General features: G+C 46.9%; 1 protein-coding gene across 4 annotated transcripts in view; it reads right to left on the reverse strand.

Moving 5' to 3' along the window:
- LOC137429581 (polypeptide N-acetylgalactosaminyltransferase 6) overlaps positions 1 to 27,042 on the reverse strand; it is an 86,353-nt gene that overhangs the window by 36,862 nt on the left and 22,449 nt on the right. For 2 of the 4 annotated variants that reach the window (XM_068119599.2, XM_068119602.2), the window contains exon 1: positions 10,823 to 11,384. In XM_068119599.2, the coding sequence (XP_067975700.2) occupies positions 10,823 to 11,143 (321 nt within the window). In that variant the 5' untranslated portion in view covers positions 11,144 to 11,384. Of the gene's footprint in view, positions 1 to 10,822; positions 11,385 to 11,667; positions 11,995 to 27,042 lie in introns of those variants that run through there. The other 2 variants (XM_068119601.2, XM_068119600.2) reach the window with 2 other exon arrangements.

Below are 27,042 nucleotides of genomic sequence, written 5' to 3' on the forward strand. Positions count from 1 at the left end.
TGTAAGGATTGCCCTGTGTCTCTGCTTCTGAATCATTGTGAATAGTGTAAATAAATATTGTTCTTCCTGTTTCCAATTCGATCGCCTTTGTGATTTCGCCATTGACTAAGCGTGGCACGAATAAGACCGCTAGAATCGGGTTTCACCATCATAATAGCGCGAATCACGTGTACGCAATCGCTCGGCGTCTCACCAACACACGTGGTTCGTGCGGGGCTTATTTCCTCGCTTCCAGGGCAGCGCGAGTATTTAGGTAATAGCGAATTTGGTCCTAATACCCAATTTCGCGCTGTCCGGGAGGGACGTCATAGGTCCCGGGTCGCGCTGGTCAGTCAAAGACAAGGGGACTAATACCCCCTTGGTAAGGGGAGAAGGCCGGCGGCGGATCCGCAACAATACGTTTTGTTTAACATCCCCTCTCCCAAAAACAATAAATGAAAAAGAAAGTAGGCCCTGTCAGAATTTATTTTGATATATCTCGGAATTAGAGGAGAAAAACATCATTTAAGAATAAGAATAAAAGCTTTAATGCAGTAAAACAGAAAGAAAAAAAATTCCCCAAAAAATTCCCCCAAAAAATTCCTGGATCCGGAATAATATCCTGAGCTTCACCAAAACCTAATCAATTCTTCCTTATCCCAAGGGAAATCATCCCACCAACTTTCATCCAAATCCGTTCAGAATTTTTCCAGATATCTTGTTGACGAACACACGAACACGCACACACGAACGGACACGAGCGAATGCATTACTCCCTGGCGGGAGTGATAAATGTAAAGTATGGAAGATGGACTAAACAGCAAAATGTCTAGGAATTTGAATTTAGCATTTGAATTGCAGATGGTACTAATGACCTTGTGAAAATATTCTTCTTCATCCTACTTGTACGAAAGCGTCTCCCTGATGGCAGTTTTTCAAAAAGTCCGTTCAAGAAATACTTTCATCAGTACACACCTGCACCGCCTTCCTTTTCAATGCTCGCAAGTACAGAGACTCCAGACTAGTTGAAGGCCCACCTACAGCTTTAAATGCCAGTGTAATGACCTTTATCAATCGTGACGTATTCCGCACATTAAGATAACTGTACCAGGAAATCAAATTAAATGACAAAACACTGATCAGTAAGGAATTGGTCAACATCCGCATCACACGAAAGCTAACACCAAATGAATTCAACTTCCTGAGAAGATACAATCTTTGCATTGATTTCTTGTACACAGCATCAGTATTTCCATCAAAAGTTAACTTGTTATCAATAAAGGTGCCCAGGTATTTAAATTTGCGAACAATTTCCACCTTATCACCATTTATGGTTACAGGCTCATGATTGTGACCTTTCCGAAAGTCCAAAATCATCTCTTTTGTTTTGTCCACATTCAGAGTAAGACAAAAGTCCCCACATCACTTATTCAATGTGTCAATCTCGTCGAGGTGAAGATACAAAGGTTGATTGATCGGAAAGACAGCCAACAATGGCGATATCGTCTGCATACTTAATAAAGTTACAAACTTCTTTAAGAGCCACACATCCATTGGTGTACAAACTGAACAGTAGAGGTGACAATACACCGCCTTGTGGAGCACCAGTATTCAAGATTGGTAACTTTGATAAGCTACCATTCACCCTCACCCGCTGAGGACGGTCTCGTAATAAACTTTCCACCCAAAGTATGATATGGGGGTTCAGGCACAGGTCACTCAACACTTTCACAAGGGTAAATGGCTGCATAGTGTTAAAGGCTGACGATAAATCGATAAATAACACACGGACATAGGTTCCATTCTGGTCAAGGTGACTTGTGATTAGATGAAGTAAGGTGAGCCAGGCATCTTCAACACCTCGTCTTGCTTTGTATGCAAATTGTAAAGGATCCAGTTTAGGAGTTACATCTGATGCTATAAACTTCACCATCAATTTCTCCATACATTTACACAAGATGGAGGTAAGGGCAACAGGTCTATAATCATTGAGCTGCCTTGGGTGAACCTTTTTTGGCGTGGGAATAATAATCAGAGGCGGATTTAGAGGGGGGCGCAAGCGGCGCCCCCCCCCCCTTATTTTGATTTTAGAAAGTGCCGTTTTTGCCTGGCTGCCTAAGCTTTGATGTCGCCGCTGGCGCTGCGCTTAACCAATAGAATTTCAGAACATAACGCACTGCGTGATAGAGTAGTTTTAGAAATTGTCAACATGTGGAGATTGGCTATAGATTGGCTATGGCACACGCACAAGCTGTGGGGCAGTTTCTGGTCTTCTGAGGGAAATCTACCGACAACAGTTTCAGACACATTGAAACGCGAGGCTTCAGATGGGATGAGGAATTTGTTCCCAAACGTAACTCGGGTGCTGAGTTGGGGTGTGAAGAGAATGACAGAGATCTGTAATCTGGTGGTAAAAGAAGGCCGCATTCCAGTGGATTGGGAACCGAGTACCCTCGTCCCTCTATACAAGGGGAAAGGTGACCCTCTGGAGTGTGGTTCGTACCGAGCGATAAAGTTATTGGAGCATGGAATGAAGGTATTGGAAATGGTGATGGAGAGGAGGATAAGGAAGAAAGTGAAGATCGACGAAATGCAGTTTGGATTTATGCCAGGAAGAGGAATGACAGACGCGCTTTTTATTGTGAGGCAGTTGCAGGAGAAGTAAATGGAGAAGAGTAAGAAGTTGTTTCTTGGGTTTGTTGATCTGGAGAAAGCATTCGATAGGGTTCCACGTGAAGTAGTGACATGGGCATTGAGGAAGTTAGGAGTGGAGGAATGGTTGATCAGAGTAGTGATGGCAATGTACGAGAGAGCGCGCACAGCTGTAAGGATGAAGGACGGGAACAGTGGTGAGTTTGAGGTGAAGGTGGGAGTGCATCAAGGGTCGGTACTAAGTCCACTACTATTTGTAGCTGTGATGGAGGTGCTGGCTCGGAACGTAAAGGAGGGTTTACGGTGGGAGTTGTTGTATGCAGATGATCTGGTGTTGATTGCAGAAAGTATGGATGGACTGAAGGAGAAGATGAACAAGTGGAAGGAATGTATGGAGACAAAAGGTCTGAAGGTGAATATCGGAAAGACAAAGGTGATGGCAAGTGGTAAAGCATGTGGTGAGGTGGAAAGAACTGGGAAGTGGCCCTGTGCTGGGTGTAGGAAGGGTGTCGGAGTGAACTCCATTCAATGTACAATGTGCTCTGAGTGGGTTCATCAAAAATGTAGTGGTCTGAGAGGGTCATTAACCAGTGTGGCAGCTACATTCAAGTGTAAGGTGTGCACAGAGGGAGCTGCACATGGAGAAAATGTTGAGTTGGATCTTGGAGACGGCGTGAAGCTGGAAGGTGTGAAAACATTTTGTTACCTAGGAGACATGCTGAATGGAGAAGGTGGATCAGAATCGGCAACGGTTGCTCGAGTAAGATGTGCATGGAAGAAGTTTTGGGAACTGAGTGGCGTGCTGATGAGGAGGGGAGAGTCTTTGAAACTGAAGGGAAAGGTGTATGCTGCATGTGTGAGAAGTGTTATGATTTATGGGAGCAAGACGAAGGTTCGAAGGCAACGAAGGCAACGAAGGCTGGAAAGGGTGGAAATGCGAATGGTTCGGTGGATGTGCGGAGTATCGTTGAGGGAGAGGAAGACAAATGATGAATTGCGAAAGATGATGGGAATAGAGCCTGTGATGGATGCTGTGAAGAGAAACAGGTTGAGATGGTTTGGTCATGTGTTGAGGAAGGACGAAAGTGACTGTTTGAGAAGAGTGATGGAAATGAACAACATGGGTCCAACCTCAAGATTTAACATTCAAACTTGTATCCCTTCTTCTGCTGTATTTCTGCTGTATGTGCTCCCTCTCTTCAAATGGCACCACATCCGATTTCAAAATCTTGTGTATCCAACCCCCCATTCTCTGTTCCCACCTTCCCAGTCGTACTCAACTGCTCCTAGACTCTGTCTTTTGGACCTGAGAAGGTGGAGAAGTTTCTGGCAACCCTCAACTCTGACTGCAACTGGACTAGATGGCATCAGCTCGTGTGTCCTAAAAACCGACTCTGCTGCTCTTGCACTTCACCTCTCTGCCATTTTCACCCAATCATTTGCCCGAGGTCATCATATTCCATATGTTTAGAAGTCAGCCAACATCACATTACATGAGATTGACTGCACTGTGGTTACAACCTGCGACACAATATATATATTTTTCACCTCCTCTGTCCACTCAGTCCCTCATCCTTGCTTTTGAAGGTTTTATACAATTCATCTTTGAGGGTCTTCACGGTTTGGTTCAATATTCATTACGAGTCTGAAGGACAGGTGGGTCTGGTTTCAGGCAATTCGTGCACCCACTGTGAACAGGAATGTCAGGAAGGATTATATTATTATCCTCTGTGGGGTATATAGATGAGAATAGATCTACGCTCGGGCCTCAAGAATGTCAGAGATGTATTCAGTTAGCAAATTTCCGCCCTCCCTCTCTCCGTGGTAATAAACCTTTTGTTAATAAAAAGAAACTGCACGTGCTCATTAGAGGTATGGGACTTTGTCATTCAGTGTAAAGGAATTGGCTTTAAAAACACAGCAATGGGCCGACTGGGAAACGCGGAAATGGTGCCATTGAAAAATTAGGCAATGCCATTTTTTGGGAGGTGCATATGGGCTTGATTAAACCTTACTAATTAATATACAACTCGACCCAAACAAAGCCAATGGAAATGTGACGCAACAAAGCCAGACAGTGTATTATAATTGGCAGAGTCCTATATAGGCCGAAAGTGCTGGGCCCCAGAAACAAGATGGCAGCCAAATCATTTATTCGCGTGGAAGTGCACACAATTCTATACAGAGTTGAATTCTGCAATTAACATTCACTTCCCGTCTAAGATCATTAGATTCCATGTGGCAGATAAACCATGGATAACATCGGAAGTGAAAGTGCTGATTCATAAACGTCATGCAGCATTATGTAGAGGATCCCCCAGCTGGAAAAACCTCCGAAATAAAGTTCAACGGAAAATCAATGAGGCAAAGCAAGACTTCTCTGGTAATCGAGTTCAACGATTGAAGCGTGACAACCCAAGCTCATGGTATCGTTACATTAAACACATGACGTCCAACACACAACAGGAGCTGATTATCAACTTGCCAGACATTCCAAGAAGCGACTCCTTAGCAATTTCAAACGCCATTAATTCTTACTTTGTTTCAATTATGAGTAGTACATCCCCATTACACAAGGACAATATTCCAGCTTTTTTCCTTTTCCACCAAATAGTGTTCCCATGGTGCAACCTACGATGGTCTATAAAGAACTATTAAAGACCAAAGTGGGGAAGAGTTGTGGGCCGGATGGCATCTCTCCTAGACTTATACGAGAGTTCACCTCGGAACTAAGCATTCCTCTCTGTGACATTATCAATGCCTCATGTAAACAAGGTGTTGTTCCCAGTTAATGGAAGAAATCAATAGTTGTTCCTCTACCGAAACAATCACCACCGACACTGTCACCACCGCAGACAAACTGAGACCGATTGCATTAACTGATCATTTTGCGAAGGTTGCGGAGCTATTCGTGTATCGATGGCTCATGTCCGACATTTCTGCTAACATCGACCCTCAACAGTTTGGGAACCGTGCAGGTATGTCCTCCACCCACTATCTCATACAACTGATGGATTTCCTGTATGGTGGAGCTGACAGACCTGGTATAATTTCGACTATTGTTTTGACTGACTTTTCAAAGGCTTTTGACTCAATGGATCACATGGTAGCCATCAAAAAACTGTACGTGATGGGAGCAAGACCTTCCTTAATTCAGTGGGTCTGTAGCTTCCTCGCAAACCGCATCCAGCAAGTTCGTTATAAGGGAGAACTTTCTATGCCTCTCTCAACAACTGGTGGAGTCCCACAATGAACGCGACTGGGCCCACTCATCTTCTTGGCCCTCATCAATGATGCTCTTCAGTTAGCTGATATTAAGAGGTGGAAATATGTGGATGACCACTTTGGCAGAGTCACGTCAAATGGACTCTCCATCTACCCTATCAACAGCCCTTTCAGAATTTGAACAGCGGTGTACAGATTCCAAGATGAAGCTCACCCCAGTTAAGTGCCAGATAATGCGAGTGTCATTTATTCACAGCCAGCTGCCACCACTGCTAATCCAACTTAACAACGTTAGACTGGAGGAAAGTCAGCAGGTCAGGCTGTTGGGAGTTGTTGTCAGCAATGATCTCAAGTGGGCAGATCACGTAAACCTCATCGTTTTGAAAGCGTCGAGAAAGCTGTATATGCTTCGATCTTTGAGGAAGTTCCATATTCCGATAGAAGATCTTATCACTGTGTACATTTCTTACATCAGACCTATGTTAGAATATTGCTGTCCCGTATGGCATTCCTCATTGACACAACAACAGCATGTATTGATTGAATCGATACAAAGAAGAGCATTGAGAATCATTTTTGCTGGCGATTATGATTCCTACCACAATGCTTTGAGTACCTGCCAGCTGAATTCACTGCACGAACATCGTGAACTACTTTGTAGTAACTTTGCATCTTCTTTGTATAGTAGATTCCCAGACTGGTTACCAAACAAACAATCGTCACTTAGACAATTATGTCACAGCAATAAGCTTATAGAAATTAGGTGCAGGACTGAACGTTACAGAAAGAGTGCAATGCCTTAAATAGTCAGACTTTTAAATACCATGAATGTGTTCTAAGTAAGATTAATCTCTTAACACATATTCTCCAAGTGAGATTCATAACAGATTTACCTTTTCTTTCCCTAGTTTTATATTTCAAGGAAATTTTTATCTTGGAACGTGGTACTTATTATTGCAGCTATTTTAAGTGTGTATTTTATACGTGTGTATTTTATACGTGTGTATTTTATGACAATGGGTGTATTTCACAATAATGTGTGTACCTTAAACGATGCTTATTAGTCCCCTACCGGTGTACACTGGAGGGGACTATAGGTTTGCACTCCGTCCCTCCGTCTGTCCGTCCGTCCGTCCGTCCGTCATGCAAAGAACAGCTTTCCGGACTTTTTTTCTAAACTCTTAATGCTAATGATTTCAAACTTCGTACATTGTTTCCTCATGATAAGTTACAGATTAAGTTCGAACTTCACGACGTTTCGATCATTTTTGACAAAGTTATGGCACTTTGAAATTTGGTAATTTCCCCAACAGTTTTCCGGACTATAATTTGGAGTGCGGTAAGTCAAAGCTGTTAATATTCCTTGTTTTAACACCAATTTACATTCTGTTTCCACTTTTAGTGAGAAATAGGGGTCTGTGCAACCATTCATAAACTTTATTTTGTGCAAATTGTATAATTTTTAGCCGAGTTACCTCAGACCGTGAGTTGGTAATTATATAATTCACACAGTGCAATATGTGCAGGCTGCCCCAACAGTTTTCCCGATGACAGACTGCCGATAGGGGACATGTATTGCAGCGCAATACTCAGAATGCTTGTTTTTCATGTTATTAATGCCTGAATATGGAGTTGTAGTGTCATAATTTATTTTTTTTCATTTTAATTATTTGTATGTTGTAGTGATTGCAAATTATTGACTTATTTATTTCATGATCTCGTATTTTATGTTATGTTGTAAATCATTCACAGTTCAGCCTTGGCTGCGACGAATTGATAATAAAACCATGATTGATTGATTGATTTATTTAGTCTTGGCACTATGGTGGGTGGAGTCAAGCGACAAGTGTGGGTGTGGTAAGGCAGCTGTCCGACCAACGCATGCACATTTCAAAAATCGACCCCTCACAAGAACCCCAACAGTAACAACAGCAACGTCAAGCTCTTGTAGACCTGCAACATATCCCAGGTAAAAAGGTGCAAAAACCGATCCTCAATGACAGACCTATTTTATCTTACTTCCAATCGTCAAGCAACGTCATGGAATCCATCAACGCAGTTGACGTACAATCATTCACTTTCCCCAATGTCTTCAATTCAGATGACCAATTTGGATTCAGATTGCGTCACTCTACCTTGGACATGCTGCTTCTATTCTCCCAATAATAGATGGAGGCCCTCAATACCAGACATGATAGCAAGGCGGTCACTCTCGACATATCTCGAGCTTGCGATACAGTCTGGCACCATGCCTTGCTTTCCAAACTCTCTGCCTATGACATCCAAGGCCAACTCCACTCTTGGATTACAGACTTCCTCCACTCTCATAGCCCACATGTGGATCTCAATGGAATCCCTTCATCTCCTCTTCCTGTTAAGGCTGGAGTGCCCATGGCAGTGTCCTGGACTCAGTCCTATTCCTGGTCTTCATCAATCATCTCACTGATACTTTGGAAAATCCTCTTTATCTATTTGCTGACTCCACCCCTCTGCCATGACATCTCTCAGCCTTCTGACAGGTAGGCTGCAACCTCTTCACTTTCTTCATACCTTCATAAAATCACAACATGGTCAAACACTTGAAATATGTCTTTCAATCCTGACTAATCTCACACTCTCACTATCTCTCTCCAGGACCAAATGGCAAACCCTTCTGGCAAACCCTCCCATCTAGTGTCTCAACAATCTTCTCGAAGAGGTTTAGTCACTCAAACTCCTGGGTCTCACTTTCAGCCATGATCTTTCTTGGGGAAACCACATTTCAAAGTTGGCTTCCAAATACAGTTGCTGACTGGGAATCCTCTGTCGTCCAAAGTCCTTCCTTGGCATACCTCAACTCCTATCCACCTACAGGGCTTTCATCCACAGCTTGATGGAATACTTCTCTCCCCTCTGGGCTGGTGCCCCTACCTTACACCTTTCTCAACTTGATGCCGTGGAAACCAAGGCCTTCAAGATTATTGTAATCTCCTGTGATGAAGCCGAATCTATGGAACTATCCCTTTCCAATTGCAAACAGGTCGGTGGTCTTTCTGTCTTCTACCACCGCCTTTGTGTCGTCTTGCACCCTCTGCTCTTTCCATGCTTTGTCCTCATGTATCTGCAGGGTGCATGTGGTCCACCAGCAACTCACTTCTAGTGAGACTCCCAAAATCAAGAACCAATGTTCACCGCCACTCATTTGTTCTTCTTTTTTCCCACCTGCGGAACCAACTTCCACATTGTCTTCAATCTCATTCTTCCTCCAAGTCTTCAGGACAGCTATTCACCACCATCTCAGATCATCCCCCCATCCAAAACCATGATCTTTTCTACACTCGTTAAACCACTCTACCCGCCCTCTCCCACCCTAAGTTTTGCTTCTGTATCCATATTATCCACCCCCTGAATTCTCCCCTACCATTCATCCTTACGCAAGCAATCCCCTGTTGTCCATCTCCATTTATTTTGTACCTTGGCCCTGCTTTTAGCTATTTCCCCATCTCTTTCTGGTGTTCCTTTTGTTATGTTGTGTCCAAATCTATTTTTAATGGTATAGCTGTTCCATGAGTCTTGACTTTGTACATAAAAAAAGGGAAGGCACACACAATCATTACCTTGTATCCCAACACCTTAGAAACACCATTCAAACAGTTTATAGTCAAGTCAGGAATCGAACCCAGATTAGACAACTCAAAAGCTCCAAACGCTACCTCCGAGCTATCCTGCGGTCTACTTTGGGTCCTGGGAGGGTCTTGTTCTACCTTGTGAAGCAAACTGATAAGTTATTAAAACCAACAAGATGCGAGAGTAAAATTAAATTTGGCCTTTGTCTCTTTTCAGTTAGCGTAAAGTTTGTCATTTTGTTCTCGGCACAGGTTTATTGGCAGGATAAGGAGACGGTGTGGGATGAAGAACAAAGAGATTCACCCTCACAAAGTTCCGCCTTCAGTGTGCAACTTGCTGGGAGCTGCGGCACTGCACACTCAGATTGAGCAAACAGGCGACAAGGTAACCACGGCAACCTCAACAGCCCAATCAACTGCCATCCTCCAAGAGGCTTATCAGCACCTGGTGATCCTCAAACTCCATTTGTTGGCTCCTGGACCAAGTCTCTGGTTTATCACCAATATTCCCCAGTTCCTGCACATACAAACTTGGAACCTCCACTAATTTTGCAAACACATTTATCAGAACGGTTCTGGAATGGAGCCTGATTGATGACGGTGGGCTTCATCTTGCTCTTCTTGCCCACATAACCTATGTGGGCAAGAACCACCTCCATCCTGGAGTCATGTCACCGCCCTGACACACAAGGTATAAAATGTGCCCGAGCCACATGTAAGCCCATGCACATCATTCGCCCATGGTCTTCCTAGTTGGTTAGCAATATTCTCTCAACACCTTCAGGGTTTGTGGAGATAATAGGTGAAATATATCCAAAAACAAAACATAAAAAAAGGACAGCCCTAGATAGAGCGCACACCTCCACCAGGCTGCACAATTTACCTTTTGTATCCCACTGACAAGTCGGATCTATATCCGGACCTTAACCAAAATCGAATCGGCTTGTTCTTATTCCCCAATGATGGACCTCTGGTAGATTGTACCTGTTGCTGTGTTTGAGCCTGGGTTCTATTGAACTGCTGAAATCTATCTATCCGGGTTCTTCCCGACATCTTTGTTCTTTGTTCCTTGTTCCTTTCACATTTGTTTGTATTTTTCACATTTCTCTTTATTCATTCTAATTCTTGCTTTTTCTTTATTTCTCTCTCTATTTATCTATCTGTCTAGGGAGAAGTGAATTATTGGAGAAAGTTTTCTGAAAGGCTCACTTGGCTGGATGCTTTGGATGGGATTGACTGTAGTGGGGTTAACGGCTAAATTGAGGGAAAATACCATATATTCTCCAAGATGCGGTACCCACATGGCTCATAACACAACCTTTCAATATTCAAACCACTTACTGCACAGTACACCCACATACCTGTTCGTGGCGTGGTGCACGGATCTGAAAACGAGGCATGGCGTGCCGCACAGTCTGCATAAGACTCAGGCCCACAGCTGTGCCGAGCCACGGCTCCCTGGAATGCTGCGTCACATGTCCGGTAGTCTGTGGCCGCAGGAACAGCAAGAGCAACCCTCCAGCCAGGCAGCAGAAGCAAGCAAGCATCAGGAGACGGCATGGCGCCCGAAGGCGCAGCAAGCGAGCCCGGGGCATGCGGCTCGGGGGAAAGCTCATCTGGCTTCTGTGTGGAGAGGCACAGGTGAAGTGTATTATATAGTGATACAAGCAAAGAAACTTCATTCAGGTATGATTCAGATATGAGGTTGGAGGAGGATAGAATCACTCAAGTCATATAGCATGTGCACCCATGAACTACATTGTCCTTTTATTTGAATACTAGCCGAAACCCGTGGAACATCCACGGAAGGGAGGATGTGGTGTATGGATAGAGTGTACCATTATGGATGGCATAGGGGATTTGCTTGTCCGAGTAAGAGTTAGGAAGAACGATGAGAATGAAGAGTGCGTATATGAACAACGATCGCCGACACCGGCACAAATGCATGCTCTGGATTGTCCACTCAGTGAACGGCTTGCTGTCGCCTTCGACTGTCCAATCAGATGAGACAGCTGGCTTAACGTCCTCCGATGCGACGTCACACCTGCGAGGTATCAGGAGGCGGGAACCGAATCCAAAACAGAAGCTAAAGTAAAGACCATCGGAGATCTCCTGCGGCAGCGTTTCTAATTCTAACCGATGTGGTAAAGTACAGTACATACAGTAAAGGACATTCTCATTGATCCGTTGATTAACTATAACTGACCTGCGCCGCCCTGCTGTAGCTTGACATGTTAGCAGGTACTCTGACCTTTTTCACAACTTCAAATGGCGTTTCATAAAATCCTGCTGTGACTCGACATGCGCCGCACCATAATCATTGGCTCATAAAACCCGACACTGCTACAGAGGATTATACTACCACCGGAAGCCGGCACTTGGTTGTCCACAGAGGGAGGGAAGAAACACACCATGTGGAATGAAAAACAAAATGCTTTAAAATATTCAAGAAAGAAACATTTTTTTTCATTTAATATTCCGTAAGTATTTATTGTCCGACTAACGATTGTCAAAATAAGAACCTGCTTTGGGCAATCGCACACTATACCGTCGAGGCCGCTTTTACAGAATAAGAAGGAAATAATTAAATTAATGCTTTCCTATTTACATCGTTGAGTCAATACGTCAAAAAATCATTTTTTTAACCTGTAATCACTGGTTGTAGGGAATGCAGATTTGACGATGAGCTGATTTATGTGTTTGTGTGGGTGTGTATTTTAGACTTGGACAATATAAGAAGGAAAATTGCTTTGCAATACATGCCCATTTGCAAGTTTCAGATCAATATCAGTAAGCAGTAAGCACGGCCCATTATTTAATGACACCACTCGACGACTGTCCAATCAGCGGACGGCTCGCATCGCCTTCACCCAGCAGACGCCAATACGATGGCGTCGAAAGATGGCGTCGTATCGGCCGTTAATCGGATGCTTTTGGGCCCCAGAGTCGACTAATTCAGATTTTTCGAGTCTGGCTGTACGTGATAAATAAAGAGCGCGATTCGTAGATCGTATATCCATTAGTGCCGTGGGCATCGGGTCACTGGGTGCGGCGTAAAAGGGATAACAATTTCGAGTCCTTACGGTATTATTATATAGATATTGTTACGGTTCTCTATGCCGGCCTTCTTCCCCCTTATCAAAGGGGGATTAAACCCCTTGTCTTTACTGGGCCTGGCGGAGCCGAGACTTATTACGTCCCTCTCGGACACACGTGGGGTAGGGTTTCGGGACTACGTTTCGCTCGTACCTAAGTACCCGTGCTGCCCTGGGAGCGAAGAAACAAGCCTCGCACGACCCACGTATGATGTTAATACGCCGAGCGGATTGCGTACACGTGGCCCGCACAGTCTTAACTAGTGGAACCCGATTGGAGCGATCTTATTCGTGCCACTCTTAGTCAAATGGAGAAACCACAGGAACGATCGAATCAGAAAGAAAGAACAAGGGTTTAATTATTCTCACACATATATACAGTTTGAGGAGACACAGAGCAATCCTTAAACAGTCTTAACTTAACTCTCGGACAACGGGCCCGGCTCACACTCACACAGGGGATTGCAGATGGGCAGGTGTTCCCCAACGCGTCCAGAGATGGTCCTCGTCCAGCTCTCCACGGTCCTCGGCACGGCATGGCGGCAGGCGAAGCTGGTGGCAGGCGAAGGCAGGGACTCGTAGCGCGTCTCTTGTACACAGCGATGATTTGGGCGAAACGGTAGAGGGCGGACTTTAGCGCGGCTGGTGGTTAACCAGCCTTGTTCACTCGCGCGGCTGAAATGCGCTATTTCATTATAAACGCGCCTGGCTGCGGCCGCGTATATGTCGCGACCAACTCCTCTTCTTCAATACACTTGGTGTTGGTTAGCGCGCGTTCTCGTGCAATGGTCAAGTTCAGCAGGCAGCAGTCCTCTTGTCTCTCTCTCTCTCTCTCGCCGCAAGTCAAGTCCTCTGAAGCAAGTCCTGTCGAGGGCCTTGCGCAGCGGGTTTTAGAGCTACGCCCCCCGAACCTTCTGGAACTCACCAGACTCTTCTCACCACGCCCTCTGACGCCACGCCGTCGCCACCACCCTCGAGCTCTGATTGGTGGCTCGTGCTTACCGTCATCGCTTCTGCCGCTCTGCCGAGACTCCGCCCCTGATCCTTCCTAGGCCTACCTCGTGTTAACTCGGCCAATGATCACCCAATGCTTAACAAACTGGATCGAGGCTAGGGTGGCTGGGAAATCGGTGGCAGGTAGGGCCTATCCTCCTGGCTCCTACTCAACGCAGAATTAACACTGGAAGGGAACTAAGCTCACAAATACGAAGACATAACTATACTATTGCGAGGCTACATGTTGCTCGTGTGACTAACTATGGGGGACAGACTTTAACCTTTATTACACACACTTGACAGACAAAACCGCAACACTGCCCCCCTCCCTCGTCAGACTCGTCCCCGAGTCGAACCTACTGGAACGACCGGTTTTGAGAAAGAGTCAGGACTAACTTTTAATTATGTGTGACACTTAGATGTGGTTCCCCCTAACATTTATTCTAACCCGTGTATGCGACAGTTTTACAACACTAAATATGTCCCACCTACTGCGTTGAGTATCTAACTGCAGAATCACGCCCACAATTAACCGAATTGCGGAATTACTTTCAAACTAAACATAAAGCTGGTGGGCAGCATTTTATATACAATCACAAAATCTAACTTATTTACAATTCTATTACCCAGGACCTGTCCTTTTTGGAAAGAAGTTGGAGGGGAGAAAAGCACAGCAATGCACAAATACACTGTCAAAAATTCACAGCTCACAATTCACATGTTTGCTGTTGTCCGGCATCTTCTGTCTTCCTGCATCTTCTGTGTGCATAAAAACTTACAGTTCTTCTTTCCTAGCACATCAATAATAAAAATGTATACAAAACACGTGTTCGTTTTATTTGCCAGCAGGGCCAACCCTATGTGGTCCAACTGTGTGACATTGATGCCACTCAAAACAAGTGGTCCGAAAATGCAAGGTGAGTCTGCAGCAAAGTGCTGCACCGCAAAGTGTAAGGCCACAAAACCTGTGGTCCATAATGTGTAATGCGATGATGTGCAGCAAAGTGTCTGTGGCAGCAAGTGCTGAACATGTGCAGCAAAGTTATAACAAATGCAAAGGAATACGGCAGCAAAGTGCTGCGCAGTTCGTCTGCAAATGTGTAGCAAAGTGCAGCAGTGGTTCTGCCAGTTGCAGTGAAGTGCAGCAGGGGTTCTGCCCGTTGCAGTGAAGTGCAGCTGCACCGTTCGATGTTGCTGCACAACTCCTCCTCCAAAGTGGGTCCAGGGGTGGGGGGAGAGACAAAGCATGGTCAGCAAAGCAGAAAGGGCGCAAAGGTACACATCAACACAAGGCAATGCAACGCGAGGGGCGCGGAGGAGCGAGCAGGGCAGACTCGTCCCTAACCGTCCGTACCCCCCAACGTCGGCTTACACTACAGTACCCTAGCCCTTCCTTATATTTACAAATTCGTCACTACGTTCTGTCTCCCATATCCCCCTCTAATTCCAAATTCATCTTCCAATCCCTCACAGGAAGGAAGAAATGGAACCAACACAGTCACTCTACGTCGTGATGCATCTCACTTACTCAAATCATTCACTTGGTGCTGGTGCGGAGCTTTGTCCGTCATCCTTGGTGAATGCATGTGGATGGCACAAAGGGACTTTCTCTTCCTAACTACTCTAATGACATGAACTCACTTACACTACCCGGGGTCATACCCTGCCAATTGGCCTCTTTAAACTATGTGGTTCAAAAAACCTGATTCCCATTGACCACCTGGTGCCTTCCAAATTTGAGTCTCACTCCCCAATTTTTCTTACTGTGCCCTTGCACAATTTCGGGGCTGGGTCGTGTGGCTCCACTAGGTGTACCTACCTGCGCACCTCTGCCACTGAAGTCGCCACCCGAGCTTACCTGCTCCTGCAACTATCTAACTGGGGAAGACCCCTCCTGGCACTCTACCCCTCTGATGCCCTCTCTGGCATTGGGCTACCCGGGTCCTTCTCTTGGATCCTCGGGCCCCACTGAACAACTACTCACAACCCTAACCGGCTCCCAGAGCCAACCTGCGGCCTCACCTGGCCGACAAACTACCAGTGGCGGAGTGCTCCAATAACCATACGCACCAAAAAGCCCACACGCCCAGCCATTCCACATACTCATGCACCCAACCAAGCACTGCTTGCTACTTCCCACACCACAGGTGTCAATATCCAAACAATTTACCTAAGCCCTCTACCTGGCTTTAAACTACCCACCCTGGGTATTCGTGAAGGGGTCCATCTCCCCCCATTCACTCCTTCGCACCATGCATTCCACACCTTTTATTCCGCACCAAGCATTCCGCACCATATTTTCTCACACACCAAATATCGCACCCAATTCCTCATTTGCTCAATACCATCCTCACACACACAGCATCATCGAGCTGACTACTTCCCCTAAAACTCGTGCTTCCCCGTTTTCCCTTACACTAAGCACTTCCCTCGTCATTAGCAACCATCTAATCTCTCTACGTCCCCTCTACCTGTACAATGTCCTTACTTAAATCTTGTCTTCTAAAGTCATCTAAATCCCTAACAATTAACCTAGCCCGCCCTCGGTTAGCTTCGGTGCCCCATGGAGGTAACCATCGCTTGGTCCCTCCATGTGCAGGTCACTGCCATCCCCCTAATCTAATGCTCATGAGCCCCAAAAATCGTGTGAGGAATGGTGATACCAGCATTCCTTCACACCGGGCACCATTCGCCAACACTATCACTATCCGTCCACGTCACTTGAGCCTCTCGGTGCGGAAATACATTTTAACAGCTCGGCTTCGAAAAGCCGAGCGATGCATGCGGGTGGTTGGTTGCCTGTAGGTTGGGTCCGTCCGGCATTTTCGATTCAGGGGAGGAGGCTTTGTCGGGCCAAGGTTCAAGGCGCCATCTCTGCGTGGAGCCTTGCAGTCCCACGCACGATGGTCCAACTGCCCACGGTCGGAGCACCGCAGCTGCCAGGGGGCACGGCTCCGATCTCTCCTACCCCCCCTTGAACCATGCCGATCACCTTCCCCACCAAGGCGGAGCACCGACCATACAGGGTGGGGCCCGGCGCGAACCGTGCATGCCGGTCCTTGTGAGACCGCCGCGGCAATGATCCCCGCCGATCCCCGTCGCACACAAAGCACACCATGCACCGAGGGCTCGTGTCGGCTATACTTCATGCTAAACGCTACCCCGGTCTGCGTCGATGCTCGAACCGCGTTCTCACCACACCTCGCGACCCACTCCACACTTGCACACCGCGGCGCTCCAGCTCCTTCCATACACTCCCTGCATTTTGTTACCGCATGCTCTGTCCGCACACGGTCTGGTGTGCATTCTTCCTCGCACACCGTACTCGCACCTGCACACCTAGGCACACTCATACCACTCACACACTCTGTTACACACTCTCACACACATCCTGGCACACTCACGCCGTTCGCCATTACCAGTTGCCGCACCCTTATCTGCTTCTACTACCAACCGCCTCTCCTGGTCTTCCTGTGGGTCCTGGGTCATTAATTTTTCATTTTCTACAGCCACCGGCATTCGACCGCTTTGGCTAGCCATGGTACGAATACAATTTTGGATTTTAAAAACTACATTTTGGTTGCTCGTTACTTTGGGGCCAATTCGTCCAAAAAAATTTGGTAGGGTTCCAAATTCCACTCCCGACACCAATTGTTGCGGCCAATATGTAAAATTGGTGTCCAAATTTTTGTCTACAATTTTTTGTCCCAGGTTCCAAATCCCACTCCTGACACCAATTGTTACGGTTCTCTATGCCGGCCTTCTTCCCCCTTATCAAGGGGGGATTAATCCCCTTGTCTTTACTGGGCCTGGCCGAACTGAGACTTATTACGTCCCTCTCGGACACATGCGGCGTAGGGTTTCGGGACAACTTTTCGCTCGTACCTAAGTACCCCCGCTGCCCTGGGAGCGAGGAAACAAGCCTCGCACGAACCACGTATGATGTTAGTACGCCGAGCGGATGCGTACACGTGGCCCGCGCAGTCTTAACTAGTGGAACCCGATTGGAGCGATCTTATTCGTGCCATGCTTAGTCAAATGGAGAAACCACAGGAACGATCGAATCAGAAAGAAAGAACAAGGGTTTAATTATTCCCACACGTATATACAGTTCAAGGACGAAGAGACACAGAGCAATCCTTAAACAGTCTTAACTTATCCCAGGGACAACGGGCCCGTCTCACACTCACACTCACACAGGGGATTGCAGATGGGCAGGTGTTCCCCAGCGCATCCAGAGATGGTCCTCGTCCAGCTCTCCACGGTCCCCGGCACGTCCCGCGAAGATAGTGGCAGGCGAAGGCAGGGACTCGTAGCGCGTCTCTCGTACACAGGGATGATCGGGGCAAAACGGTAGAGGGCGGACTTTAGCGCGGCTGGCGGTTACCCAGCCTTGTTCACTCGTGCGGCTGAAATGCGCTATTTCGTTATAAACGCGCCTGGCTGCGCCCGCGTATATGTCGCAAACCAACTCCTCTTCTTCAATACACCTGGTGTTGGTTAGAGCGCGCATTCTCGTGCAATGGCCAAGTTCAGCAGGCAGCAGTCCTCTTGTCTCTCTCTCTCTCTCTCTCGCCGCAAGTCAAGTCCTCTGATGCAAGTCCTGTCGAGGTTTTATAGCTACGCCCCCCGAACCTTCTGGAACTCACCAGACTCTTCTCACCACGCCCTCTGACGCCACGCCGCCGCCACCACCCTCGAGCTCTGATTGGCAGCTCGTGCTTACCGTCATCGCTTCTGCTGCTCCGCCTTGACTCCACCGTGATCCTTCCTAGGCCTACCTCGTGTTAACTCGGCCAATGATCACCCAATGCTTAACAAACTGGATCGAGGCTAGGGTGGCTGGGAAATCGGTGGCAAGTAGGGCCTATCCTCCTGGCTCCTACTCAACGCAGAATTAACACTGGAAGGGAACTAAGCTCACAAATACTAAGACATAACTATACTATTGCGAGGCTACATGTTGCTCGTGTGACTAACTATGGGGGGCAGACTTTAACCTTTATTACACTCACTTGACAGACTCACAACCGCAACAATATCAAAGAAAATATAAAGGAAAGACATGGAAAAGGCAATCCGACTCAGAAAGCCTGCACCAGGTCTCCACCCAAACACCAACATGGCCACACGTCTCCACGGTAGATCAAGGAATGAAAACACCATGGCGAGACGGTGGCTCGGACTGATCATCGGCCTTGAAAATTACAATAAATTAGCCACAGAGAGCGAAGCAGCTTTAGGAGGGAGGAGGGAGGAGGCGGAATCCAGACGGAACTTCTGTGTTCCGAGTCAGTTCATTTGAAAACGAGCATCCAGTAAAGAGGGACTCAGGTGCGGCATGTGGACCACGACTGGTTTCACACTCCAAGGCCTACTTCAAGAACCAGGTGCATCCATGGGGAGGCTGGTCGTTCCTACCGACTGGCTGGTACTCAACGAATGCTGCAAGGCGAGATCTTGGAGACGGCGGCAGGGATTTTCGAAGCTCCACACGGTCTCCACGTTTTTCGAAGTTAAGTCTGTTCACAATTGTATTTTGTCGAAACTGTATTTATCTTTCGGTGTGTGAAGTTATTGTGTGCAACTTTGGTTGTTTCTCGGTGTTTATCTTTCATAAATTGATCGTCTGTTTGCCGTGTCGCGAGCAAGGCCTTGTACAGTGTGCACTGTACAACCTTGAGGCTTTGTTTTTCTCTCAGTGGTCCGTCGTTTGTGATCCAATAACTTTCGTTCTCTGTATTCCCAGTCTTTTCACCCATAGCCTACTTCCTTGTGTAAATCTCAACTCAAAAAAAAAAAAAAAAAAAAAAAAAAAAAAACATTTCCTTCTCTGTTCTCATTCGTTTATTCATTCTTATTCGTTCGTTCGTTCTTCGACCACGTGTTTCTCCCCCATTTCCCCAGATAGTTTTCACTCATTAACCTTCAATGTTTACACTTTCCCCTCAAGTTATGTATTCCGTCATATTTTATAACACCTTTTTCTTCTTCTTCTTTAAAAGGCTGCTTTCGACTTGCTCACCAAATCAATTCATCCCAAAAAAAATATCCATCTCCTATAGTGCCTTTGTTCTACATTCCCTAAACTCTCCTGCACTCCATCCTCCATCCAGCGTCCTTAAACGTATTTTTAACTCGAAGGTCACAAGAAACTCATTTTGCAATAAATGTTCGTTTCCCATAAATCATACACTTTCAAAAATCCAATCTCACCCCTCCCCTCCAAATCTTCCCCATAACCCCTCCCCTCCAAATCTTCCCCATCACCCCTCCCCTCCAAATCTTCCCCATCACCCATCCCTTTCAAATCTCCCCCCTTGCCCCCTCCCTCCTAAACTACTCCCTCACCCCTCCCCGCCAAGACGCCCCCTCGCCCCTCCCCTCCTAGACTCCTGCCTCACCCCTCCCCTCCAAATCTCCCCCATATCCCATCCCTTTCAAATCCCTCCCCTTGTCCCTTCACTCCCAAACTCCCCCCTCACCCCTCCCCTTCAAATCTCCCCACCCTCATTGCTTCTCAATTTCCCCCCGCTCACTCCCCCTCCTCAAAGCGTCCTCCCCGCTTCTTCCCCCTTCAAACTCTCACCTCCATCTCCCCCAACCTTCTGCCTCGCTCTTCCCCCTCCTCAAATAACACCTCATTGTGGCTCACCCAATCACCATCAAACCTTTTGTCCGCCCCATCCTTCCCTTTCTCCGAGCTATTCTGAAATCTCTGACACACCTTCAACAGCTCTCCCTACCTCTTCCACCTCTTCCACATCTTACCCTACCCCTCCTCCCCCCTGTTCTGTATCTGATGCTCCCCCTTCCTCTTCATTAACGGTATGGACCTCAAACATCCGGGGCCTTCGTTCAAACTTAACTGATCTCTCCATACAGGTTGCTTCTGTCAAACCAGACGTGATCTGCTTAACAGAAACTTTCCTCCTTTATGATGTCTCTGATTCCATAGTATCTCTCCCGGGCTACTCCCTCCTCCGGTATGATAGACCTGAGCCTCGTCCTGGAGGCGGGGTTGCTATCTTTATCAAAAACTCTCTTCCTCACTCGCCCTGCACTGCACTCTCTCCACCTCACCCCCAGGAATACCTCTGGCTACGGCTTCCCCTTCGCTCCCACCTCTTGTTCATATGTGTGTTGTACCGTCCACCAAACAGTGATGACTCCATCTACATCTCGCTGTCTGATGATATGGACCAACTTCTATCTACTCATCCCAACTCTCTCTTCCTCATATGTGGTGATTTCAACTGTCATCATGCCAGTTGGCTGGGTGTGGGTACCTCTCTCACCAGCCATGGCTCCTCAGCAAAGGACTTCTGCGACTCACTGGGACTGACACAATCTGTCAATTTCCCGACCCGGATCTCAGTCAACGGAACATCTTCTCTTCTGGACTTGGTTATGACTAACTTCCCTGAAAATGTCTGCTGCTCTTCTTCTGCTCCGATCGGATCATCTGATCATGTCCTTGTTAAAGTGGACATCTCTCTGACCATCCTCAGGGAGCCTGCTCAGCGTCGACGAGTCTGGCATTTCACTCAGGCCAACTGGCACGGTCTTCAAGCAGCCATCAATCATCTGGACTGGTCTCCCATCTCTACCACCTCTGACATCAACTCATCCTGGGAATTCTTCCAAAGTAAATTGCTCTCTCTCATGCACAGATTTATCCCATCTCGTCTTCAGTTGTCATACCCTTCCTCCCGTCCATGGTACACGGAATCTTGTGGTGAGGCTGTTGCCCAGAAACAACTTGCCTTCGTCTCCTGGAAAGCAAATCCAACGGAAGGAAATCTCATTTCCTTTCACAAAGCCCGAAACAAGTGTGTGTCCACCCTCAGGAGAGCCAGGAAACAATATCTCTCCGTTCTCAAGACCGAACTCTCTTATCTGTCTCCCTCTTCCAAATCCTGGTGGCGTCTGGTCAAATCCGTTTCTGGTGTTTGTTCCCCCTCCATCCCCTCCCTTACCTCAAATGGCTACACAGCTGACTCCGCACGTGAAAAAGCTGAATGCCTCAACTCTGTGTTTGCCTCTAAATCTTGTGTCCCAAACCCATCCCTCTCTGTACCCACCATACCCAGTCGTACCCTGCTGCTCCTGGACTCCGTGTCCTTTCCTCCTGACAAGGTGGAAAAGTTTCTGTCAACCCTCGACTCTGATTCTGCAACTGGACCCGACGGCATCAGCCCACGGGTCCTAAAATCCTGCTCTGCTGCTCTATCTCACCCTCTCTCTGTTCTCTTCACCCTCTCTTTTGCTCAAGGTCAACTGCCATCTGCTTGGAAATCAGCCAACATCACCGCTTTGCACAAAAAAGGTGCAAAAACAGATCCTAGCAACTACAGACCAATCAGCCTTCTCCCAATTATCAGCAAAGTCATGGAATCCATCATTGCTTCTGATATTAAATCTTTCCTCTTCTCCAATGGCTTGATCTCTGATCATCAATTTGGTTTCAGACCAGGTCACTCTACTCTGGACATGCTGCTTCTGCTGTCTCAACAATGGATGGAGGTCCTCAATGCCAAACAGGAAATTAGAGCTGTCTCCCTCGACATATCACGTGCCTTCGACACGGTCTGGCACCCCGCTCTGCTCACCAAACTCTCCTCCTTTGGTATCCATGGAAATCTCCACGCATGGCTGGCGGACTTCCTCTCTAGTCGTCGTCAACGTGTGGCCCTGAATGGGTTTCTCTCATCTCCTCTTCCTGTTCAGGCTGGAGTTCCCCAAGGCAGTGTTCTGGGCCCCGTGCTTTTTCTGGTCTTCATCAATGATCTCTCTGACTCTCTCGAAAATCCTCTTTATCTCTTTGCTGATGACTCCACTCTCTGCCGCTCCATTCCTCTTCCCTCAGATCGGCAGTCTGCTGCCTCCTCACTCTCTGAAGACCTGGACAAAATCACAGACTGGTCAAACAAGTGGAACATGTCTTTCAATCCTGACAAATCTCACACTCTTACTATGTCTCTCCGAAAAGATCGACTGGACAACCCTCCCATCTACTTTCTCAACAATCCTCTCCAAGAAGTTCTGTCGCTCAAGATTTTGGGTCTCACTATCTGCCATGATCTTTCTTGGGAAAACCACATTTCCAAGCTGGCCTCCAAAGCCAGTCGCCGACTGGGCATCCTCCGTCGTGCGAAGTCCTTCCTCGGCACACCTGAGCTCCTCACCACATACAAGGCTTTCATCCGCAGCTCAATGGAATACTGTTCTCCCCTATGGGCCGGTGCTCCTGCCTCACACCTAGCTCGGCTTCACGCTGTTGAAACCAAAGCTTTCAGAATTATTGGAATCTCCCGCGATGAAGCTATCTCTGAGGGCCTTTCACTCACTCACCGCAGGCAGGTAGGTGGTCTTTCTGTCTTCTACCGACTCCTCTCCGGCCTTGCTCCCCCAGCTCTCTCTGTGCTCTGTCCCCCAAATATTCCTACAGGTCGCACAAGATCTGCCAGCAACCCTCTGATGGTTAAACTGCCGAAATCTCGGCTCTCCGCTCACCTTCACTCTTTCATTCCTCTTTTCTCCCGCCTCTGGAACAAACTCCCTCACTCCCTTCAATCCCACTCCTCCCTCCAGGTCTTTAAAACAGCTGTTCACCACCATCTCTTATCTTCCCCCATCCAAAACCTTGATCTTTTCTACCCCCGCTAATTCACCCCAGATCCACCTTGTTTGAAATTCCAACTTCTTTCCTGGAAGTCCTGGCAGTGTCCATATGTTTTATACCTCTCCCACTGCCCCCTTCCCACGCCCCCCCCCCCCAAAGCCCTCGCCCTCTCTCAGATCTCTCGATGTCTCCATGTCTCTCGGTCCCTGCTCTCAAATGTTGTGTTTGTGTCCTTCCCCCTCTCTCCCCATCTTGTCTACCGCTCCCTTTGTTATATGTTTTATGTGTCGGTTTGTCTTTCTGTGTGTTCATGTGATTAATGTTCGCTCTTTCACGAGCCTCGATATTGTATACAAAAAAAAAAAAAAAAAAAAAAAAAAAAAAAAAAAAAAAAATGCTGGTGTCCCAGAGACTACATCAAAACAGGTATCTCCCCTCAGGTCGCATCGAGATGGACAAAGAGCTTGTCCATCTACCCTCTCCTCACTTCAACAGCCAGGTGGGCAAAGAGCTAGACCATCCACCCTCTCCTCACTTCAGCAGTCAGGTAGGCAAAGAGCTTGTCCATCCACCTCTCCTCACTTCAGCAGTCAGGTGGGCAAAGAGCTTGTCCATCCACACTCTCTCGCCACACTTCAGCAGCCGAGTGGGCAAAGAGCTTGTCCATCCACACTCGCCTCACTTCAGCAGCCAGGTGGGCATTGTGTTCTTTAATAACAGCGTGCAGTTTCTGAATTCAACGTTGATCAGCTTGATTTGTGGACTCAGATTTCACCGGCTTGCTTGGGTGATACCAAGCTCACTGGGAGGACTTTCAACGTGACTGGCACGGTCGGACTTCAACCTGTACAATCCAGGTGGACAAGATCGTTTGAGTGCGTGAACCACCGACCTTTCCATCCAATTGATAACCTGTGAAAGTTTGAGTTAACTCACAACTGCATTGAGATCTGTGGTGCGTGTGCTTTATAATCTTTATAATTTGTCACTCAGTGTTTCGTTTAATTAGCATTACTGTCATTAGAATAGGTATTTTAAAGGTAGACAGTTCGGATCAATAAATTATTAAATCACCTTCTGCCTCGTGTCGTACGTTGGAGATATTATTGTCTGAAAATCTTTTCTACCGTGCTACCCTTGGGGAAAATTGAGCATCAGGACCTTGTGCGTCCTGCAGGAATAATTGGGGGACAGAGCACAGACAGAGCATGAGGAGCAAGGCCGGAGAGGAGTCGGTAGAAGATAGAGGATTCCCAGATTCCCAGTCAGTGACTGGATTTGGAGGCAAACTTGGATATGTAGTTAGCCCAAGAAAGATAACGGCTGATCCTGAATCCGAAACAATTGAGTGACTGAACTTCTTCAAGAGGACTGTTAAGGAAGTAGATGGCAGGGTTCTCAGATGGTCTTTTCAGAGAGACTGTGTGAGATCTGTCAGGTGCCTTGAACCACAAGCAAGGGGTTAGGTTCTCTCTGGCTAACTCTCAAGACGTTGACCCAACCAAGCATCCAGGCTAGATGTCTAAATAGTCTTCCTATGGTATTCAGGAGCCCCTGCCCAATAGTTGTCTGATTTCCTCTATGATTGGAAATTGCAGGTGGCCCTGAATGGTGACCTTTCCTGTGAGGGTTCTGCTCAGGCCGGAATTCTACAAGGCAGCGTGTTGTCATTTTTCCGTGAACTGCATCACAACTAGAATGATTGTTCTGTGAAAGGCCAGGTGCTGCAGAATCCCTTCCATCAGACCTGGACAAGATCATCTACTGGACAGATACTTGGAACATGATGTTCGATGCCCGTGAATCAGACGCTCTTTCGCTGTCTCTCTACAAGGATCGGAAATCAGACTATCCAATTAACTTTCCTGGTCACTGGAAGACCAGAAGACCAAGAAAGACCGAGAAAGACTTGGCTAAACGTGGTGGAAGAAGAAATGTGGGCAAGGGAGTTAAAAAGGTGAGATACAGAAAATATGGCAAAATGGAGAAGATTGTCATGGGGCCAGCAAGACAAACCCCCACTCTTGCAGGGAAAATGGCCTTAAAATGCCTGTTGTTGTTGTTTGTTGGTCACTGGAAGTGCAGTCCCTGGGGCCCCTTGGCCTGACTATAGGCCATAACCTTACATGGGAGGATCCAATCACCAAGCTGGCATTGTCTTTAAGTTTTTAAGGATGTCACAAAGGACACAAACAACAGGCACGAATAACTAATGTAATGTGTTAGATGAGTAGATGTAATAGACATTGCGTCAACGGCGGTAAAACCCAGAATGATTTTATTTATACGACTTTTACAATCTTTATCTAAATTCAATTATATACTTGGACACTAGGACACAAATCGCTTAATTAAAACTTCCAAGAGCCTCCAGTTTTGCACTACTTGGACATGTTTTATAGGGTGGTGTATAAGGATGGTGTAAATGACTGCTTCAATGGTGCTATAGCAATAGGTTCCAGGGAATGCACCTTGTGCAAGTATATACTTTAACATTGCATGGGGTACCTTATTATATGAACTCTATTTACCTCTGCCTTTACTCTATTCCAAAATCCTCTCTATCTCTTTGCTGATGTGTCCACTCTCTGTCGCTCCATTCCTCAACCCTCAGATCGGCAGTCTGCAGCCTCCTCACTCTCTGCAGACCTGGACAAAATCACAGACTGGGCAAACAAGTGGAACATGTCTTTCTTTCCTAAACAAATCTCACACTCTTACGATATCTCTCCGAAAAGACCAACTGGACAACCCTCCCATCCACTTTCTGAATAATCCTCTCCAATAAGTTCTGTCACTCAAGCTTTTGGGTCTTACTATCTGCCATGATCTTTCCTGGGAAAACCACATTTCAAATCTGGCCTCCAAAGCCAGTCGCCGACTGGGCATCCTCCGTCGTGCGAAGTCCTTCCTTGGCACACCTGAGCTCCTCACCACATACAAGGCTTTCATCCGCAGCTCAATGGATACTGCTCTCCCCTCTGGGCTGGTGCTCCTGCCTCACACCGAGCTCGTCTTCACGCTGTTGAAGCCAAAGCTTTCAGAATCATTGGAATCTCCCGCGATGAAGCTATCTCCGAGGGCCTTTCACTTACTCACCGCAGGCAGGTTGGTGGTCTTTCCGTCTTCTACCGACTCATCTCCGGCCTTGGTCCTCCAGCTCTCTCTGGGCTCTGTCCCGCAAATATTCCTAAAGGTCGCACAAGATCTGCCTGCAACCCTCTTATGGTTAAACTGCCAAAATCAAGACTCTCTGCTCACCTTCACTCCTTCATTCCTCTTTTCTCCCGCCTCTGGAACAAACTCCCTCACTCTCTTCAATCCCACTCCTCCCTCCAGGTCTTTAAAACAGCTGTTCACCACCATCTCTTATCTTCCCCCATCCAAAATCTTGATCTTTTCTACCCCCACTAATTTCACCCCAATTCCACCTTTTTGAAATACCAACTTCTTTGCTGGAAGTCCTTGGTGTCCTTGTGTTTTATACTTCTCCCACCCCCCCCCCCCTTCCCACGCCTCCTCTCCCCAAGCCCTCTCCCTCCCACAGATTTCCCGATGTCCCTGCTCTCAAATGTTGTGTTTGTGTGCTTCCCCTTCTCTCCCCATCTTGTCTACCGCTCCCTCTTTTTATATATTTTGTTTGTCTGTTTGATTTGTTTCTGTGATAAATGTTAGCTCTTTCATGAGCCTCGATTCAGCGTACAAAAAAAAAAAAAAGGTGGATGGAGGTTATGTTTTAACCCCTGTCTGTCTGTCTGTTTGTTTGTTTGTTAACAAGATATGTCAAACAGTTGTACAGGGATTCCGACGAAATTTGGCAGAGAGGTCGTGTATGTGACAAGGACGAAATTATTCGATTTTGGTG

The sequence above is a fragment of the Myxine glutinosa genome, chromosome 6, assembly GCF_964187855.1.
Source record: "Myxine glutinosa chromosome 6, kmMyxGlut1.1, whole genome shotgun sequence".
Classification (NCBI taxonomy): Eukaryota; Metazoa; Chordata; class Myxini; order Myxiniformes; family Myxinidae; genus Myxine; species Myxine glutinosa.